The sequence below is a fragment of the Diplotaxodon limnothrissa genome, linkage group LG19 (genome assembly GCF_057381915.1).
Source record: "Diplotaxodon limnothrissa isolate DT_005_m linkage group LG19, D_limnothrissa_male_GT1.1, whole genome shotgun sequence".
NCBI lineage: Eukaryota > Metazoa > Chordata > Actinopteri > Cichliformes > Cichlidae > Diplotaxodon > Diplotaxodon limnothrissa.
In genome coordinates, this window is record NC_140614.1 from 13,956,555 (window position 1) to 13,978,556 (window position 22,002).

The 22,002-nt window shown below is 41.3% G+C and overlaps 1 protein-coding gene across 2 annotated transcripts; it reads left to right on the forward strand.

The window, feature by feature from the left end:
- The first annotated feature begins 2,024 nt into the window (after positions 1–2,024).
- On the forward strand, positions 2,025–11,715 carry bsdc1 (BSD domain containing 1). 2 transcript variants are annotated; one of them, XM_085342677.1, is made up of 12 exons: positions 2,025–2,047; positions 2,571–2,625; positions 5,142–5,258; positions 5,355–5,522; positions 6,619–6,673; positions 7,457–7,572; positions 7,660–7,728; positions 9,189–9,273; positions 9,357–9,836; positions 9,999–10,102; positions 10,201–10,226; positions 11,687–11,715. In XM_085342677.1, the coding sequence occupies exons 1-12, from the start codon at positions 2,037–2,039 to the stop codon at positions 11,688–11,690; spliced, it is 1,290 nt and encodes a 429-aa protein (XP_085198803.1). In that variant the 5' UTR covers positions 2,025–2,036; the 3' UTR covers positions 11,691–11,715. The 2 variants fall into 2 exon arrangements, with proteins under 2 accessions (XP_085198803.1, XP_085198802.1); XM_085342676.1 differs by having other exon boundaries at positions 10,201–11,713.
- Positions 11,716–22,002: the final 10,287 nt, after the last annotated feature.

Consider the following 22,002-nt stretch of genomic DNA (forward strand, 5'->3'; position numbering starts at 1 on the left):
AACACCAATAAGAACATACAAGTTTTTGCAGCATCCAAAAAAGCACATCAACACTTTACCATGTCTGGAAAAATATTAAAAAGGCCAAAAAAAAAAAAAGATCAAGAAACAAAGCAGACTTGTACAAGCCAAAGCTCAGTGAAGATGAATTAAGTGGAAATCTGTCCTGTGTTCTCAGCAAACTTAAATTGCAGAAATCCGGAATGTACATCATGAATAATAACTCTTGAAGACTGTTTAAAAGCAGCATCCATGATGGTGTTTTGGTGCATTTGTTCACATTAACGTTGAACATTACATACAGGTTTGAGTGAGCTGCCATAAATGGAAAGTGCATATTTCATCAATACAAAGCATTGTGGGCCCATGGTAAAAGAGCCTTGGCTGATCAGTTTGTTGGCTTCTGCTTGCCCACCTGCATTTAAAGGACTGAGCATAGATTCCCATTCAGATTAAGATCAGGGAAGTTTTCTGGCCATGGTTTCAAAATGTACTTGTCACGAATTATTACTTTTGCCCTGTGCCACGGTGATCCACCATGTTTCATAATGCATAAATTGTCACCAAACTGAAAGAAGTTGATCTTTCAGTATGTTTTTAGTTTTGTCAAAAAAGAAAGGCAGGTGTACAAGCAGAAGCTGTCACGGCTGCAGTGGCAGGCTGTGTGGAGGTAAGATAAGGACCCAATACGCAGGCACTGCTGATCTGAATGAGCTTTATTATGGAGAGTGACATACAAACAAGAGTGAGGGCAGCAAGAAAGAGAACTAAGAAAGACTCTAAACTGGGAAAACTAAAGAAACAAAACTGAAACCTGAACCCCCAGGAGGACATAAAGAGAGAAACTCAGGGCAATAACACGATGTGATACAGGGACGTAACAGAGCATGGAGGAACAAAGATGGACCAGTAACAAGCAAGAGAAAACACAGGGCTTATATACACACAGGAGCAATCAGGGAATGAGAAACACGAGGGAGACACAGCTGGGGTAAATTATACATAACGAGACAAGGGGACGCAAAATGAAACTCACTGCACGTAGGACTGGGAATATCAAAATAAAACAGGAAACAAGACACGATTCACAAAGACGCGGACTAGACACTGAGAGACAGACTGAAAGAATATGACACACGTGACACAAGGAAGATAGTGACTTAAACTAGAAACCAGAACAACAAATAACATCAAGAGAACCAAACAATGAATAACCAATAATCAGGAAATTAACTTAAACACAAAAAGCTGGGAAACACCCAGAGCAATGACAGTAGCTCACAAAATGTGATGAAGTGATATCAAATGATGAGGCAAGAATGGATTTCAATGAATCAGGGTTTGGCCCAGACTATGCTATCCAAGATGCCACAAAGAATTTCAGAAGTTACTTAAGAAATTGTTATGATTGTTCTTCACTAAATCATAGAAGCAAATAAAAACAATCAAATTTAAAAAATGCAGCAAACTTTATGAAACATAACTGTATTACTCAAATCCCAAACTCTTAAGTGCTTAGTCCTTTTTTTTTTTTTTTCAAACGTGGTGCTGGCAACAATATTAGCACTTTCCACTTTTGAAAATAATAATTTTGTTTAATTAACATTTCACGATGCTTTTTACTGTAAAAACACGGCTTAAAACATTTATAGTAACGGTAATTTACGTTAAACAGTTTCTGTCAACTTGTGATTTGATTCTGTGCTATTGTTTTTACCTCATTATTGCAGGTACGCCGAAATACATGCGAAGAGAAACTGATCATACGCGCTCCCGAACTGTTTGGTCCTCTGCAGCCACCGTAGACAGGACACAGAAACTAAAATAGTTGTTTATAAAACCAAACATTGGTTTTTAATGGGTTTATTTAATTGAGAATGTGATGTGGACATTGGTATGCTGTAGATGAGAAGTCATTAAAGTCTGTGTTTTCTTCTACTCTTTTTTTTTTTTTTTTTTTTTTTTTTTTTTTTTTTTTTAAAGCCACGCTGTCGGGGTGAGAGTTCAGTAAATACTGATGATGTCATCGTGTGAAGATGGCTGAAGGGTGAGAGTGAAGTCGCAAATTATTTTAACTTTTACACTTTAATCTTACAAAGAGCGATGGTGTCATGCATTTGTTTTATGTCTCATTGTGTCGTGTATCTAACCAGATATAGTGTGTTTACTTTGCGTTAACTCTAGCGTGTAAAGCTCTCGGAATCTTTTCAGGAAGTGCGTTTGTTTACCAAAACACAGCCTGGCTAGCGTTAGCATATGCTAGTTAGCTTTTGCTGTTTATCTTTTTAAATCACGCAGTGAGAAACTCTGGGCTGTGTTGACTCATCATTTTTACGCTCAGTGATCATATTTAGCGTTGAAAATCACTTCGTGACTTATTCGAACATTTAATCTAGCAGAACTGACGTTAGCTTACTCGTTATCTGTCAAAGCTGCGTGTGTTTCTGGAATCCTTGAGAATCTCAAACTCAGATCCTTTGATCGATTACGAACAGACTGTAAATGAAAAGCTTTGGTGCTGATTGTTAATATTTCCTCTTCTCTTTCTGGATTTATGTGCGTGGTCACAGAGAAGGCTGGTGGGGAGGCTGGCTGCAGCAGAGCTTCCAGGCCGTCAAAGACAAGGTAATGATGTCAAACCAAAAGACTTCCACGTTATGACAGTTAGTAAGCCTTTGTTTATGTTAATGCTCAGGAATATTATGAAATACTTTGAGGTTTTAATAAAGAGGAAGAGCCAAAATACACCAGACAACACATTTTCATAGAGTCATTGCTGAGTAACAGTGCCAGCTGTTTCTCAGTTTTTTTCTAGTGCCTTCAAGGGGCACAGTTTTAAAGTGTTGTGAGGTTGGATGCTGATCCACAAAATAAATCTCAATGGTATAAATGTGGAACTGTGTGGCAGAGAAATACGCATGTCACAAGCATCTGCTCTAAACCAGATTTTGGGCAAAGCATGTGGTTTCTTAGCACTAATGCAATTTTCAGAAGAATTATGTAAACCTGTTGCTTTCGCACTTTCTCTGGCATATTCTCCTCCAGAAACCCATTCAAATTCATGCCTCACAATTTAATGATTGAATCCTTTTTTATAACAAATAACCAAAGTTGAGTTTTTAGCAGAATAGACAGTTGTGGTCAGAATTTCCATCCATTTATCATGAATATTTTGGTAATTTTAGGCTTATAACGACTTCTTTAAACTGTTCTTTTTCCCAGGGTGGAGTGATTGTACAGCAAACAAGTGTTGGATGCACAAGGTTGAATTTATTTGGGATTTTCTCTAATCCATATGGGATCAAAAGTATACCCCCCAATAATATTTGGTTAAATGTCACTTAGAAAGTTACACCTTGACCAGATCCTTTTGGCACACACAGACAAGCTTCTGATAATTGCAGGTGGATATTTAACCACTCTTCTTGGTGGATTTAGTATAAATTGGTTGGTTTCTTGGTGTAGATCTGGCTTTTAACAACAGTCCACAAATTTTCAACATGGTGAGGAATTTTGGAAGCTCAAAGTTAGTCTGTTTTAGGCTATTTTGTTGTGTTTTTGGATCATTTTTTCTGTTGGAACAACCAGTTGTGTCCAAGCTTCAACCGTCAAGCTGCTGATTTGGAGAATTTGGAATTAGTTCTACGTCTTTATTATTCCATCTGCAATGCTACCACCACGCTTGACAGGCTGTTCCGGTTGAATACCTCATTGTTACTTCTCCAAACGTACCTCTTGTCATTGTGACCAAACAGCTCAATCTTTGTTTTGACACGCTTCAAGGTATAGGTTTTGGAGGTGGGGCTCTTTTCTTGGTACCTCAGTCTATGGCGACGTAAAACTAGCTTTGCGATGGACAGTGACACTGAGGTTCCAGCAGTTCCCAGTTCATGGCAGGTTTGAGCATCTGAGCCTTGGTGGTTCTGGGTTGTTCTTGAATATGCTAATCAATTTTCACTCACCTGAAGATGACAGTTTGGGTCTTCTGGACACAAAGGAATGACTTTTACTTAAGTACAGTTGTTTGCACTGATGATCTTGGAGTCTGCAGTTGATTAGAAATGTCTCCAAGAGATCTTCCTGATTTGTGTGAATCTACAATTCTTCTTAGATCTTCACTGAGTTCTTTAGACTTTCCCATTGTTCTGAGTATTGGCCTTTCCAGTGACATCTGCCAAACATTCCTTATGAAGGCAAAGAGAAACAATAATGATGACTAATGAAGTTAAACATGCATAGGACTTGTCAGATATTATAGAACCTTCTGCACCATTTATTTAAATGTATACAAACAGTCACTTAAATCTTTTAGCCTATATGGATACTTTTGGCCCTGTGCGGATTAGAGAAAGCCCCAAAATAAATTCAAAGTCATTAAAGCCGTATGGTGTACAATCGTTCCACCCTGGAAAATGAACAGTTCAAAGAAATCATTAAAGTCCCAAATTCCCTTGACATTCATTCCTGTCATGAGTGGATGTTGTTCACACCTTTACGAGTTGTAGTTATGTGCTCCACAGTTTCAGAACCACTAATGGATGTAATATGTTTTCAGTCTGTAAGCATCCATTTTGGCTCCTTCTAGCGCCTGTACTGTAAGTGGACAAGGAGACACTCAGCAGTACTTTTATTATGGTGCTTCACAAAAAAACCAAACTGTTGTCAACATTACCTGTTGGACAGGATGTGAGAGGAGAGATGAAGACAGGGGCACAGTTTTATAGAAGAAATGAGTTATATAAAGCAACAGGGTTGTGTCAGCCAGCATTTGAATGTCATATCAGTATACGTTTAAAAACTCACTTTACTGCAACAGTTTCAACAGTTTCTCCTTTTTCCTTAATAAAAAATGTTGCTGTAAAAGCTGAAGAAAAAAAACATGATCTTTTATTTTAAATTTCATACTCGGTAGCATTGTACCACCACTCAGTTTAGATCAACTCGGATACAAAAAGATGAAATGGTTCCAAATAAATGATTTCTTTAGAGTAATTAAACAAAAGACCAACTCATATTTTTAAGAATTTTGCCACCGTCTTGGTGTATCGCCGCTTATGACTTTGATAGGCTGAAGCAGCAATTTCCTGAGAGATATGATAAGGTTGAATCTGGATTTTGATCTTTGTCCTTTTTCTTTACAGTCATCTGAAGCCTTAGAATTCATAAAGCGAGACCTGACTGAGTTCTCCACTGTGGTGCAGCATGATACAGCCTGCTCAATTGCAGCTACGGCCACTGCCGTCAGAAACAAACTTGCAGTAAGTATTAGGCTTTAACTGCATCGTGTCTTTTATGAATATCTCCCAAATGCCTGCTTACATGCAGATCGATTGTGTATTTATTCTGCTTTTTAGGTGGAAGGTTCCTCTGAGACTACAGAAAAAGTGAAGAAGAGCCTCTCTAGTTTCTTAGGCGTAATATCAGACACGCTTGCTCCACCTCCTGATAAAACTATTGACTGTGATGTAATCACGCTGGTGGCAACACCAGCAGGAACCACAGAAGTTTATGACAGTTCAAAGGTGAGTATTAAAGTGTTTGTATTAGCACGCCCGTTAATTCATTAGTTAAAAATGGCTAAACGCACATGAGGTCCGAATGCATCATGCTGTTTGCACCTTTTCTCACTTGTTTAGGTCTAGGCATCAAAGGCTGTTTAATGGTTTTGGTAACAGTTGAGATTTTGGTTGAAATCTGCAGTTTCAGTTCTTCACAGGGCCTCATTATTGTTTCCTAAATCTGATGCTCACAGTACAGTCAAAGGAAACTTTTTTGTGACATTAGCTCTGAGAATAAAACAACAGGTTTTGAAGATCTAACAATGAGAACAGGACATGATACATGAGAGGAAAGACTTTGGACAACATCCTGACCTGACTCACCCAGCTGTTAATTATCCTTATGGAGGCCCAGCTCCACAAGCACTGGGTGCAGTTGAGTTTACACTATCATTTTTGCTGAGACTGAACTTAGTATTTTTAATTTTGGTCTCTAGCTGGATGGAGGATCACTAACAGACGGAGTTGTTCTCCTTCAGACTAAATTATATTAACACTGAGAGACTCCCTAAATCCTGTTCTTAAATGCTCCGGGCACAAGTATTACTGGAGCTGCATAGAGTGGCGTAAATTGATTGGAACACTATCATGATAATGTTCCCTTCAAGGGATTGTGGAGGGGAGAGATCCTCTGAATATTGACCTCTTTCTTGCCATTTTCCAATTCCTGCTATGTATCTACATCTCCACCCTCTCCTCTGCCTTTTGCCCATTTTCAACAAGTTTTGCTCCTGATAATGTTTTGGCCACTGTCATAGGGCTGTTTTGGAAATAGAAGTTACCACATATGGTGAATATAGACAGACTAAGGTTGCATGATACAGATAGACCTGGTAAATTAACTTGTTAAAGCTGGAGCACAGAATTTTGTGTGAGACGAAGAGAGAGCAAAAACCTTTTTGCTGAAAATCTTTGAAGAAAATGCTTCACGTTGCGTTTATCAAGTACAGAGTCCGTCTCCAGTTTTAGTCTCTGTTGTGTTATCAAACTGCAAAAGTGAGCACATGATGTGCATGTGGAAACGAAACGATCTCCATTCAGCGTTTGTTGTTTCCTGCAGGCACGTCTCTACAGTTTGCAGGCTGACCCAGCAACATACTGCAACGAGCCAGATGGTAAGAAAAATCATGATCAACTGGTTGATCTGTGAAGGTCTGCAACCGGTGTTCTGTTGCAGACATTTACAGTCGACACTTCATTAGGTACACCTTGCTATTGGGTTGGAGCCTCTTTAGCCTTCAGAACTCTTTGGAGCATAGATTCACACAAGTGCTGTAAACATTCCTCGCACGCTTTGGTCCATATTGACATAATAGCATCACATCAGCGTGATCCTGAGATGCTGTTGTGCATATATTTTTTTGTAATGAGTTATCAGCTCAAAGCAGTCTGACCATTCTTCTCTGACCCCTGGCATCAACAGGACGTTCTCTCCCAGAGAAATTACACTTATTGGATATTTTCTCCTTTTTTGGGCCATTCTCCGTGAACTTTAGAGATGGTTGGATTGGAAAATCCCAGCAGATCAGCGTATTCTGAAATATTTATACCAGCCCACCTGGCACCAACAAACATGCCACATTTAAAGTCACTTAAATCCCCTTTGATCCCCATCCACGTCATTGGCTGATTAGATATTTGTAGTAAGAAGCATTTGAACAGATTTGCCTAACAAATTGGCTGCTGAGTGTGTTTTATTTGTTGACAGACGTATTGATGTAGTGTTTTGGTTACTTTGAATGTGTGTTTTGTTTTCTCTTATACCTCTGAGAGACCTGTATTTACCTTTTGTGGGGTCTATAAAATCTTTAGGCTATATATTGCAATCTTTTGATCAGATTTACTGGAGTCCTCCTTAAAATCATCTAAATAATGAAATGTTGTTTTTTCTTTGTCAGGCCCCCCTGAACAGTTTGAGAGCTGGCTGTCCACCTTCAGCCTGGAAGATAAGAAAGGCGAAATCTCTGAGCTTTTGGTCAACAGTCCCTCTATACGAGCGCTTTATACCAAAATGGTATCACTTGTTGCTCTCTTCGAACGTTTGCTCCTCGTCTCCTTTTGAATAAATAAAGAAGATAAGAACTTTGTCTCTTTTGTGCAGGTGCCAGCAGCCGTAGCACATTCTGAGTTCTGGCACAGATATTTCTACAAAGTCTTCCAGCTGGATCAGGTAAACCTGCCGTTTCATATGATTTTCTTTTTTCCTATATACACATCTTTCATGCAACTTAAATATTTTGTCTTGGGTGCCACCTGCTGGCCAGTTTTTGGACTTTTCTAGGAGGTTTACCAACGTGCTCAAACAGCAACCTTAAAATGAGCCACATACACAAAGAACTATTGAATGAAATTTTCTTTTCCAAATGTGAAAGCTAATCCAGTAACATGGTCTGTGTTTGGGCGGGAGGATATTTGTGGTGTTTTCTTGTCATTATGATTTCTTCACACTGACACGAACTCACAGGAGACGAGATTTGCTGAATAACAGCAGCATTCCCATTGGTGCCTCTTTGTATTCTTTCTGCACGTTGCTCTCAGTGTGAAATAGGAATTATGCTTTTAACGCCTAATTACCCCGTGTGCATTTCTATTATGATGTTGTTGTTTTTTTTTTTTCCCCAAACGGAGAAGACGTTCTCCTCTTCCCATTAAAGTTGTTATTCAACACATTATTATGGAAATAAAGGCTGCGGCAGTAAAGAGTACTTTTATGTATCAAACACAATAATTTATTTATGAGAGTCTCTAACATTAGAGCAGATTGTTGATTGCAGTTTTCTCAAAAATTGCACATCCAAACTGTTTTAAAGACATTTGCAAAAGGAAGGCAAATACAATCAGTACATTAAAAATTAAATCATGTCTGATTATGTTGGAGCCAATGTGAGTTTTAAATCATCAGAGCAATACAAACTTTAAGCTGGTCACAGTTTTACACTAAGTACAAGTCCTGTTTGAGGTTTATTAGGTTAAAGTTGAGTTTAAGGTTAAACTAAAGAACTGGTACTTGGCTGTGTTCATGTGATTGAATGTCCTCGGGGTTTGTCACTCATGGTGAAACATGAGATCTGCTCATCTGAACAACCCCAAACTCAGCTGATGCTAGCAACCTCAGTTAGCTACGCTGCATTAATAAACTGAATGGTCACATCAGACATATATCGGCTAATTAGCGCTAAGTAATTACTAGAATTTAACTTAGCAAATAGCACCTGAAACACAAACTTCTTGTATGGTCTGAACTGCACAGCCGTAAGATTAATCAGATACGTCCATTTAAAAAGATCTGAAAAGGGTTAGGGGTTAGCTGTCGATCAAAGTGGCTTTCCTCTTTTTTTTTTTTTTTTCTTTTTTTTTTTTTTAATGAAGGGAACATTCATTTTTTGTGCCAGCTTCTAAATGCTGCTTTTTAATGCTCTAAAGCTGAGACGCTTTGGGGGCCAATGTACTTTTGGAGCCTCAGATGGCGATTAGAAGAACTGTAGATGGTGGCAATTGACACTGGCTCTGTTTTTTGGGATGGATGGATGCTGCTTGGGACAGACATATAAAGACTTGTTGAATTTTTAATGGGTCTATGATTCACAGATATTGAGACTATAGAAGCTTTTGTTTTTCTGTGTTATCTAGGAGGAGGCGAGGAGGTTGGCGCTGAAGCAGAGAGCAGAGCAAAGTGCGCACACAGAGACGCTGGGCTGGGAGGAAGAGGAGGAGGGTATGTTCGGGAGATTTAATGGTTATCTGCCAGCTTTGCTTTGAAACACTTTCACTCACACTGGCTCCTGTGTTTATTGTCAGATGACTTCCTTGGTGCCACGTCGTCATCTCAACTCAACCTCACGCCCCCGTTGGACAGCAGCAACCTAACAGTTCCTACAGGGGCCGCTGTGCTGAGTCCCGTTCTGTCTCCAAGCGAAGAGCGTGAAACCACCTACTCGGTCAGCAGCGACAGCGTCAGTCTGCCAACTCAGGTAGAAGTGCGGCCAGAGCCCGTAACCGCAGAGCTGGCAGAGAAACTGACAGAGAAACTGACAGAGGCCAGCTTGGAGGATGTTGTAAACAAGACGCAAGACGAGCAGAGGCCCGGAAACAGTGACTTACCTCCTGAAGCTCAAGTGGAGGCCGTTACCCAGCCCGAGGTCACAGCTGACGGGGTGTCAGCGCGAGCCCCGGCCTCAAAACCGGAAAACTCAAAAGAAGATGGACCACAGGACCTGAGAGTTTTTGAGCTCAACTCTGACAGCGGGAAGTCTACGCCCTCCAAGAACGGCAAGAAAGGTGCGATGACCTGAGGCAGTTGGTCTTACTGTTCCAGTTGAATCGAAACAGGATTAGGTTCAGGGATGTGTTTATGAGTTTTCCACTTAATAGGCTTAGAAGAAGCCGCAGAGTCAAGGTCATAAAGTCCCAACTTGTTGTGTCTCTCTCCTCCATCTCCAGGCTCGAGCACCGATGTGAGCGAGGACTGGGAGAAAGACTTTGACCTGGACATGACGGAAGAAGAGGTCCAGATGGCTCTCTCTAAAATCGAAGCATCTGGAGAGGTTTGTGGAGTTTTTTTTTTTTTTTATGGGGGGATCTATATGAATAATTCATGTTGTGTACATTCTGCTCACTTTTTTTCCCCTCCTCCTCTCACCAGCTGGATGAAGACTGGGAGAACTGGGAGTGAGTGCCTCTGCTACACGAACCCCGTCCCGCCATTAAAGCTAGTTCTCTGCAGACGAACCATGCTTAATGTGTTTTAACTCTTTGTCCACTCTGTCACCATGTCATGATTGTCAGTGGGGGATTTTTTTCTGGCGGGTTTGGACCATATTGGTAAACCTGTTGAAAAGCGCAACGGGAAGACCAAGGCAATACGAATTAGAGTGCTCTGTCAGCTGTAGGCCTCTAGCGAGGGAAATGACTCTTGGCTATTTCTTGGAGTAACTTCTCACTTTAGAGAGTGTATGACACTAGCGTAGGACAGGTTGTAATCATTCTGACCTTAAAGCTCGAGGGCGAGTCGGAATGTGAAGGGTTTCACTGCAGCAGCCGGGGAGGAGCTGTTTCTCTTTACTTTCTTTATCACATAAAATTCATCTTGTATATGTTGCGAGTGTATTTCCAGGCGATGACTTAAATGCTGGCTGCGAAATAGCCATAAACTGTAATGCTGCTTGTCTCCTTTCTAAGATGAAACACTTTAAACCTGACTTTTTCTTCTTTTTTTTCCTATTTGAGTGATCATGAATGATGACACTTTTCTTTCTCATCTGTTTTATGCAAGTGAATCTTCAAAATGTAAAAAATATTTTGGCCTTTTTTCGTTTCCTTCAGATTGCTTTTCATTTTGGACTCACTCCCGACGCTTGGTGTACGGCCTTGAAAAACACACAGTAGTGTGATGATGTAATCCAAATGTTTTTGTGACACCATCTGAAACACAACCAGCTGACGTGTCGTTATTCCCTCTCTCCTCGTCGCGTGATTGATTCAGATATACAAGATTTGTGTTGGTGTCTGTCATTTTCAAGTAATTATAAGTTGTTTATCTGTTTGTCATATGTGGGTAGAGGGAGTTTGTTAAGAGAACAGTCACAGTTGACCCAATAGAGTTCAGACCGGTTCTGGTATTGTGATTCCAGATGCTTTGGTTTGAATTTGAGGAAAGCTCGCAGGTTCAGTCAGAACAACAATCCTATGATTTTTTTTTTTCTTTTTTTTTTTTTGTTTGTCTTCGTTGGTCCATCGTCAGAACAAAATGGCTCAGCAGGCAGTGTGCCAAGTAGAAGAAAGGGTGAAGTGAGCACGCTCCACGCTTTTCCGATTTCCTTATCCATCATCTGTAACGTATTGAGGAAAAATAAGCCTAGAGGTGTAATATTTATACTACAAGAAATGCTTAATTATTGTATTATGTGCTTTAGATTGCATGTCTGTGCAATAACATTATGCAAAACATTGTGCAGATGGTCACTGTTGAGTTGTATGTTTAGTTTCGTTTTGGCTGTTCTTCAGGTTTTGACGATGTGTTGCATGTATATAACTCTCGGCTGCGTGTTTCCTTCAGAATCACACGTTGAACTAATCAGAGCTGTCGACTTCTTTTTGTTTAACGTCAGTTATTTCACTTTATTTTCCAGGTGATCTCTGTCATTAAAGGATTCATGGCTAACGAGCTCCGTGTCTTGCTTAACGGCATACTGCAGGACGACAAGAAAAACGTTTAAAATGCACAATATGTGGAGATACTTAAGTTTCCACTAGAATTTTGCAGTTTAATTTGTAAAAATTTGGCTACTACAAAAGTACTTATATTAGTGTCTTTGTCAGGACAAATTTGGATTTAAGATGAAAAAATCAAAAATGATGCGAAAAGCTGTGAAACTACTTCTAGAGGTTTAAATGTACGTCTGTTCATACATTCACTGCCTACATAATTAGGTGCACTTTGCTGGTAGAGGCAGGCTGTGGTGTTCAAATGATGTTTGGTACCAAGCGAACCAAAGTCCCCACAGCGTTAAACCAACATCAGAAGCCTGAGTTGTTAATAGCAGGCAGGATGGACGTTTACACCACATTGTGACTCTACCATCTGAAATTCACAGCAGAAACTGAGACTCATCAGGCCACGCAACATTTTTCTAATCTCTGGTCCAGTTTTGGTGAGTCTGTGAGTTTTAGCATCACTCTCCTGCTCAGAGCTGACAGGACTGGCAACCAGTGATACTCGCATGCAGACCTTGGGTGTAACGAGTGGTTATTTGAGTTACTGTTACCTTCCTATCAGCTCAAGGCCTCTGACATCAACAAGGCAACCGCTTGATATTTTCTCTGTTTTCAGACCAACCCCAGAGTTGGTTGTGTGGGAAAATCCCAGCACATCAGCAGATAGGTTTGACCTCTTTCACTGTACTTTTTTCTAATCTTTTTTTGGTCCAAGTTCTTTGGCCGTTATTTAAATAAATGCGTAATATTAAGACGTACAGAGGTATGGAGAAATAATTAAAGCTTCCTAATAACACCTGAGAGTTGCAGGTATGTTCGAGCAGGTGTTCTTACTCTGAGGAATAACGGAGCCATCTGTGGACTTTACAGAAGAGCGCTGCTATGATGTGAAAATAAGAATACAAATGACTGAATGTGAACTCAAAGATGTCTAAAATTTGGAGGAAAACATGGGTGAAAAATGATCACAAATTTGAATGTGGCTGGTAAATAATTTCATATTTAGCCTTTAGGGTTAGAAAACCTTCAGTTCTGGCATATATGCTACAGCAAGAGCATATGTTTGCAACGACCAGCCCTGCCACCTGATGGCGCTGTTGCTCCATTTAGACAGTTTTAGTCACAAGCTGCCACTCCTTTTCTTTCAGCTGCAGCATCCATCTCACACACGGATCAGCCACGTTTCAGACACACACCGATGTTTTTATCATCAGTTGCATTAGTAGTTTTCCTTCTTGCATTTTTCACACACAGTCTCATCTAATTTGACACCCTCCCCCTTCCCGGATGCCCCGAGGGGGCTGTCAGTGAAACGCTTTGGTGGGTGCTTGTGGCGGCATCTGCTGGGCTAATGTAGGTCACAGTGGAGGGACACCTGTACAGCGTGCTGCCTCTGCAACATGGATGCTGTCTGAAAAGATGGCTACTGTCTGCCTGTGTCTGTATGGTGGGTGTGGTCATGGTGGGGGACTGGTGATGAATCTCCATTTCAGATTTTCAGATTTTAAGCATGGATAAACACAACCTTGAACCTTGGTCTCCTGCGGCTGTGTTTATGGATATAATAAAGAAAGATTAGGCAAATCACATTCAGCTCTTTATAGCAGGAGGGGCCATACATGAATGACCCTAGATGTGTGTTTGTGGTGCTTACAGCTGGCTCCCAAGGACAGAGTCACCTAAAAGACTTGACCATGTTTACCTGCCTATTTCTTTTATATTATTATTATTATTAATAAGAATAATGATGCTGTTTTATGCTGAAACCAGCAGACTCACAGCACTGTGGTAATGGGTTGTGCATATGCTGCCCTAACTGGACCTCAAATAACACAGAGTCCATATACATCACATTCTTTCGTACCCTGTTCCCACTCAGAGGCCTTAGTCAGCAGAAAGGCTGTAAAAGAATTTCCTGTCGAAGCCCACCGCTCCCTGCGCCTGGAGTTGCATGCATGTGTGCTTTGCATTAACGCCGCCTTTCAACAGTGTCATGTAAAGATCATTTTAATAGTGTGTGGGGGAGAGAGTGGTGGGGGGGAGGCAATCAGAGTGGAGAAAGAAATATTCCCCTCCTGAGGATCTCTGCAGCGCCTCCCCCCCGGTAATCCATCCTTCACCAAACTCTTCCTGCTTCTCTTTCTGGCTCTTTGACTTTCTCTCGCTCCCATCCACGGCCACATAGACACTAACCGGGTCCCGCACGTAGACCTCGAGTCTCCAGCAGAAAAATGCATAGAGAGTCAGGGTGAGGTCATTGTCTTGAGAGCGAGTATTATTCTCGACACCCTAAAGGGAGAAACCCTGTAACCCCCTCTGCCTTTCAGTAAGCACAAAAGACTCCCTTTGAGGGAGGAGGCCGTATGGAATGTGTTACCAGGGTTTTCTATAACGTCCGGCCTCCAGATTCACACCCGTTCACCCCTGCATCTTTGTGCTGTCATGCAGGATGTGCATGTTTTGAAGGTTTGATTAAATTCTACATCCATTAAGGTTCAAAACTAGCGTTGCATAAGCTTTGATGCACGTATGATTCACCTTCCCTTTCACAGTAACTCTGCAAACTACATGTCTAACATACATTAGTCTCCTCCCTTCCAAAAACAGAGAAAATGCAGCCACCATGCAAAGATCTGATCCATCTCTGAGTCTTGTGGGGGAAAAGAAGAAGGAGAAAAAAAGGCTTCTAAAGGACTCTTGAGATGCCTCTAGATTTTTCCATGACAAACCATCGCCTTTCCCAATGCTGAGCGGTGGGAACTGGCTACTTTGTTTGTGCAAAGCGGTGTCTGGGAGGAATGCAGGGTTTAGTCCGGGAGGGGACAGTTGGGGGAAAGTATGATAACTCCCACTCCATTCAGATTTATGGTGAAGACAGAGGGGCTCCTCTGGATGCATGTCAGGGGACCAGCAGCGCACCGCCCCTCTTCTCCCGGCCTGCCAAAGCAAATGTTTAGTCAAACCCCCTGGCTATTCTTTACATCCTCTGCTGTCTTTCTCTCCCTCTCTCTGCCACAGTATGGGAATGTTAACAGCAGTTTTCCTGTAAAGGTTTTATTCTGCACACTTTGTGTGAGCAGGAGCTTTGAAACCTGAGTATACTTCAAATTTCGATATAATTTTGTTTTTTTTAAATGTGGAATCTGCACAGTTCTGCACACATAATCCTGCAGTTCAAGATGATTCAGGTTTCTAAAAGACCTTTAGCTTTTAAAGGTCATTTTCATTTCATATTAGTTTGATATTTAGGATACCGGCTCCTTAGTTTTGCTGCAGATATCTTCATATCTGTATGCCAAAAACTGAGCTACAGGCAGCAGTGAGTTAGCTCAGTGTAGCTTGAAGGTTGGAAAATGGGAAATACACTGGGGGAACTGCATGAACTCTTTGGAATTTTAAGGTTAACAATCATCCAGCCTCTGAAAGCCACAGATTACAAACAAGGTTGGGAATAAATATTTAAATGTGGGCCTCGCTGCACTATATTCCTGCAAATGTTGAACTGGAACCTGATTTACCTTCTGTGTGTTTTCCTCAAATAAAGACATTTTCATGATAAAACGATGCAGAAATAGAGACAGACTGACTCAGAAATATTCAGAGCACAGGAAAGTAAGTGTTTGGAGAACCACTGACTCTCTGCTGAATGCTTTCACAGCTCAAATGATTCTTACGTCCATGCCTGCTTTATTGTTTTACTACATAAAATTGCATATTTTATTTGGTAGAAGAAAATGTCCAATTTCTGAAATCTACCAAAACCCAATAGACAAACTACTTCTCGCTTCACTCTATGAGGATTTATTTCTCAGACCTGACAGTGCTCCTGTTTCTTCTCCATCCTCAGGTAAACTCTCAGTGACAAGTAAGCTGAGGTTAGCGTGTCCCTTTGAGTGGGCATGTGAACCTGCTTGAATGATCACAGTAATATCTTATCACTCTAATCTGTTCACAGAGTCTTTCCTTACACTGTCATCTACTCAGTGAGTTAAAAAACATTCTTTGTTTAACAGCTTACTGAGCACAGTGTATAATGTGTGAGTCATTTCACAGCAGAGTGAGACTTTTATGAAAGTTTTAAAAATCCTTTAAAACCCATCTGTTCCCCGCTGAGCCGGGCAGACACAATAGCCCACAAGTCTCCACCTGTGACTCAACTGTGCTCATTTTATCCTCTTCTCCAATTCTTTTTAACAACCAGACAACTCTGAATGTCCTGTTCCTTCCCCTCCATTCTGCCCTCCACCACCTCCTCCTCTTTTCATTACTGTCCCATTCATTCAGTCATCCGTTTTATTCTCAGGCTTCTCCACTGCTCCGGGACACCAACGGACCCATTCATCTTTCTCTCACTGTCTCTCTCCTTTCCTCCCTGCCTCCCACCATCCCTGGTCTAATCACAGGACCACACACTCCCTCATCTCATCTGATGTCTGGTAATTGAAAGTGAGATTGTTTTTGTGGTGGAGGAGAGTTGAGGCGCAGCCGAATTTGACTGTCTGCACCATGCAAATTAGACTGTCAAAACTTCACGGAAGTCTCCATTATTCTATGAATATAAGCCGGCGCTAGCTAGGCTGTTACATAAATCTGCCTTGTAAATTGCTGAAACCAGGAGGGAAGCTGGTGCACAGTGTTCTCTTGAGATAAGACAAACTGAGGACTCATAAGGACTCCTGCTGGTCTGAAACTTCACCCTTATAACAAACAGAACAGTGATTTTAATGTTTTTTATCCTTTACTGTTTGCAGATTCAACCAACATGCCTTTAGAGGCGGTGAAACCGGTTGGTTAATCATGTTTTTTGTGTTCTGTAAGTCAGTCTATTCATATGAGCACATATGAAGTGTCAAAACCAGGAAACATACAGTTACAGTAAGTCTAAGTTTGGATAATCAACAGTTTTTCTAATTTTGCCAGTACAGTGAATTTTAAATCAAACAATAAAGATGGAAGTGCAAACTTTCAGCTGCAATCTAACTGTTTCAGAATTACAGCTATTTCTATACACAGTCCTTCATTTTCAGAGACTCAAACGTAACTGGACCAACGAAAATAATCCTAAATATAAGAGTTCTTTTTAATACTCGGGTAATAATCCTTTGCGATTATGAGTGTCTGATATCCATAACCATGGACATCACCGAATGCTGTGTTTCCTCGTGGAAACGCTCTGCCAGGCCTTCAGTGCAGCCACCTTTTTGTTGCGTCTTGTTTGTGGGCCTCTGCCTTCAGTTTTTGAAAAGCTGCTCTGTTGGGTTCAGGTCAGGTGGCCATTGAACAATTTCCCATTTCTCTGTCTCGAGAAACTCTTGGGTTCCTTTCGCAGATTGCTTTGGGCCATTTGCACTCTGAAGCGCTGGCCAATTATTTTTGCAGGATTTGGATGAATCCAAGCAGCCCCGAATACTTCACAGTTCATGCTTCTGCTTCTATCAGCAGTCACATCATCAATAAACACCAGTGGCACGGTTCCACTAGCAGCCATACGTGCACATGCCATAACATTGCCTCTGCGATGTTTGACAGTTTATGTGGTATGCTCTGGATCATGAGCTGCTCCTTCTCTTGGTACAAGTTTGGTTTCTGTCCAGAGGATGTTTTTCACGGCCGAGCAGACTGTTAGATGTTTTATGGTCGTTCTTGTGTGTAACCGGGGGTTTGCACCTTGTTGTAAACCCTCCTGCAGGTTTAAAAGGTTTGGTTTGTAGAAACACACTGCATTGGCTCTCAGTTGTGAGGTGTAACACTTGATTAAAAAAAAAGATTAGAAGTATTTACACCAACCTGTTCATTTCATCAGGTTTTAGCGAACGTGAGGGTAGGCTGAGCTTGTGGGTGAAACTTTATGCTGATCACAGTTTCTTCTGCAGTTTGCACTTTCGTTTTTATGCAGTTTGTGTATTTGTCAGTGATGTTTCTCAGCACTAATGTTTGTGCAGTGTGGTAACTGAATAAGGCAGAACAAACCGATCAACTCCATCTTATCCCTCTTGTGCCTGTCATCAGTTTCTCTTGTGTTTCGCCTGCTGTGGCTCGTTTGTCTGTGTCACCTCTGTATGAAGACATCTCTTGATGTTGGACCTTGACAATGAATGTGCTTAACCATGGAAATACATCTGTCATCATGCACCTTAGTTCTCTTCTGTGATCTTTCAGGCCTTGTGGTGTTGCTGAGCTGGTCAGATTGGACGTTGCTGTCGATTTGACCACTTCTATCTTTACTCAGATTTAGTCTTTCAGGTTAAAACCCCTGAGACGTTTCGAGGGGTCCAAACAAACATTTATGCACAGGAAATTCTTGCTATGTTTGATATTGTAAAAAAATGTTATAATGTAAATTTAACACTTTCAATAAGCCATGCATGCTTTCTGTCTCTCTGAGCGCTTTATTTAGGTTTTCTGCTTTTCACTTGTACTGACTTGAACTTTAGACTTCCTACTGAGAGGTCCTGTGAACAGCTACCAAATGCAAGTTTAACACTTGGGAAATAGCAGAGATGTGTAGAAATAGAGACAATCTCAGAGGTATGCGCTTTTTGTGTGTAAAGTAAGAAGGAACACGACAAGCCCGTTATATAGCATCCTCGGATAATCCTAATCCTAGCCTGCTGTTGTGTCCAATGTCAAGTCCTGTGGCAAAAGTCATTTCTAGGTCTGGGCTTAGCCTTGAAAAGGAATTTTTTTTAAAAAAGGAGGAGAAACTGTTGGTTTGCATGCTGCCAAAGCTGCTGCTGGCCCGCCAAACCTGCTGATCCTAGTGCTGCGGCCGCTGGAGGACCCTCTTCCTCCTCCTCTGTCCCAATCCCAGTCCAGGGGATCTGACAGACACTGTGAGAGTGCCATCTGCCCTTTGACAAGATTACACAGTGCACTGGGCCAAGAAATCCGCCAGCACAGCAGATTAAATATGAAATATAGGGCAGAAATAGTTGTGCTGCTGCATGTCTAGATTTAGTTGTACCACGTCCATGATGGTGCTATTAAAACACTTTTATTCATGTCTCCACTTCAGTCTTTCAGTATTTTTGTGTGTCATTGTGTGTGTGTGTGTGTGTGTGTGTGTGTGTGTGTGTGTGTGTGTGTGTGTGTGTGTGTGTGTGTGTGTGTGTGTGTGTGTGTGTGTGTGTGTGTATCTAAATTCACACCTGAACCTCTTGTCTCCTGTTTTTTAATTCTAATAAATGCAGTCCACCTTTGTGCTGTTTATTTGCTAAAGTCGTTGGTGGTTAATTTCCCCCAGAAATGGAAGCTGAGAGAGAGAGAAAAAGAAAACAAATCAAGAGACAACTGAGAGCGAGCAAAGACAATCACTTTGCCTGAAAATGGTTACTATAGAAACTGTGCCTTTCTTTCCTCTCCCCTGATCCAGTTGGAGTCGCACATTTTTGTTTAACACTGGGTGCAAATTAGCACCACCCATCCTCCTGTAGTCTGCAATCCTGTTGGTGTTGCCGTAGTTGTTATATACTGTAATTGTTAGATATGCCAGCCTCAATTAGTAGGAAAAAGAATCCTGTTCCATAATCGGTATTACAGTCCCAGTTATGAGACTCCTTGCAGGAAGTCCAAAGAGCCATCGCTATAGCTCACTTGCAAAGAATTCCACAACCGACGTTTGTGTTTTTCCTCTTTGCTGTGTGAATGAACAACCTCGTCAAACTCTGAATGTGCCTGGAGAAAGAGGGTTGTGGGAGGCTTTTTGGCTGCCTGAGAACGAGCTTTCTTCACTTCCCTTGGAACAATCCAGATCCACACAACCATAACCCTCACAGTCGGAGCCCTACGGCTCGACACACGATCGGGGTCAGAGCAATGCAAATGCAATGCAAAGCAGTGTGAGTGCACGCATCCTTTTTAATGTCTCATGCCTGGTGAGTGAGTGAGACCGCTCTGATTTGCAAAGCTAATGCTATGCATCACATCACAAAAACAATGGAAAAGTTTTATGCTCTAAGTTTTTTTTGTTATTATTATTATTATTGTGGTTTCTTCCCCGGGCATGAATGATGTTTTTGTTCTGCTTTTCATATTTTTCTGGACTTTTATCTTGCTGTACATCGCATTTCTACTCTTCTTTCACACCCCTTCATCCGGTCCCTCTCCCCACTACATTACCTCTGGCTCTTTAGGTCTGGATGCCAAGCTGTTTTCTCTGAGTGCCCATTTATAGATTACTCACCAAGAAATCATGTGGCACAATTGAATTACCACTGCTTACAGAGGCCTCTATTACTGCTGAGGCATCTGAAGAATGCTCCTTTTAACCAGCCAATTGCCGCCAAACCATCCACGATCCCAGCACACAAAGGGACCCTTCTCTGTTGCCCTCGTTGGCCCTGAGGCACTACTGCAAATTAATACATGCAATTTAATACAGGCATAACAGAACACTGCAAAGGGCACAGAAAATAGGTTACAGCTTGTGTTACAGTATATATTTTCTGATAATACATTTTCACTTCTGCACATTTAGTTATAAATCTCAGGTGTGTTTTACAGGGCTGCTGTCTCCCTGCCTGTGTTTTCTGTGACTATTCCCCTTTTTCTTTCCAGCACAGGGTGTAGCGGTTGCTGACTGGCCTCGATCCACAGCTGCAGATGTTCAGTCCAAAGGAATCCACCATAAAGATCTCATAGGCAGCTCTGACTGCTGGTACATATAACTAACAACTGATGTCTGCATGTCAGGAGAAAAGTATCAACGCCTTTTTTTCAAGTATACTTTGGTTTTCTTTACCATTTAATTATGTACAGTCATGTGGAAAAGGAAGACTCTGTGCAGTCCTGTAAAAAACACCAGGTACACCCCATAATTCAATAGTCTATAGAACCACCTACAGCAGCAGTAACTTGAAATAATTGTTCTCTGTATGACTTTATCAGTCTCTCGGATAGTTGTCAAGGAATTGTGGGCCCCAGTTCAGTGAAGTTTCTGGGCATTTGTTTATGCACAGCTCTCTTAGATTCCACCACAGCATTTAAATGGGCCATTGCTACACACTGAGTCTTTTCTTTTTCAGCCATGCTGTTATAGATTTGTTGCTGTGCTTGGGATCATTGTTCTGTTGCGTAAACTAATTTCCATTCCGGAGTATTGTATGGCCTGACCTTGGGGTGAATTTGCTGGAATGTCCACTCCTGGGAATTTTGTGGCATTATATTAGCACACACCTGAATGCTTAAGAACAGCAAGCTGACAACACTTCTGCTATCATAGAGGTTTTGACACTCATACTTGCTGATGATCAGTTATTAAAGTGCTTTTTTTCTTTTTTCACAATACTGCCCAGAAACCTTGGAAACCTGACTTTTTTCACATGACTGTATATAAGTAATCATATTTGTACCAGAACTGTGGATTCATCCAAATAATTATGTAGGAAAGACTTTTGATAAGGGGTCAAGCAAGCAGGGGAATAGTTGCTCCGGTGTTCTGATCCAGATAAAGTAAAACTGGGGGAGGTAGTGAACAGGATGCAAGACAGCAAACATGGCAGGCAAGTATTGGAAACACTGACTTGGAACAAACAAAACTTGAGCACCGAGTCTAGACCGTTACTGCACAGCTGTAACAAACAGCTGTGCAGTATACTGAAAGTTGGCGTCTGAGACATGCAGATGAGTGGCAGTAGACCCAATCCTTAAATACAAGGAGGTCTGATGAGTGATGGGAAACAGGTGTGCCAGTCAACCGACAGCAGGCAGTGGAAGGATGCCACGCCTCCCCCCCCCAGCACTGTTCACTCACTCACATTAGAGAGGAGGTGAAGAAAGAGGGAGAGAGCGAGCACAGAAAAAAGGAGCCAGCACAGGAAGCCAGTGGAACCATAACAGTATGAGGCTGGCAGCTTGTCTCAGTTTGGATATTTTATCATGGAGGACAGTGGAGATTAAACACGCTTTTGAAGAATGTATTTCATTTTGCAGGTATGTCACGAGAAGCCAAAGCATTAAAAGTCTTGTGCGATATTAAAGTGTGTTTAAACAACAGACTGACAGTTTTATCAGAAAGCTCACTGCGTTTCTAGAGAAGTCCCTGACATTCAGATTAATACTGTGTCAACGTGTTTCTGCATAACTGTTTTGTACTAATCAAAGTAATAAATAGATGTGTGTTAGAAATTTCACAAAAATGTGGCAGCAGATGGAAATCACCAGAGTGTTTATGTCCAGAGGATTTATTCTCTCATCAATATTGCGTCTCATCGATCTTATACAATCAATATCT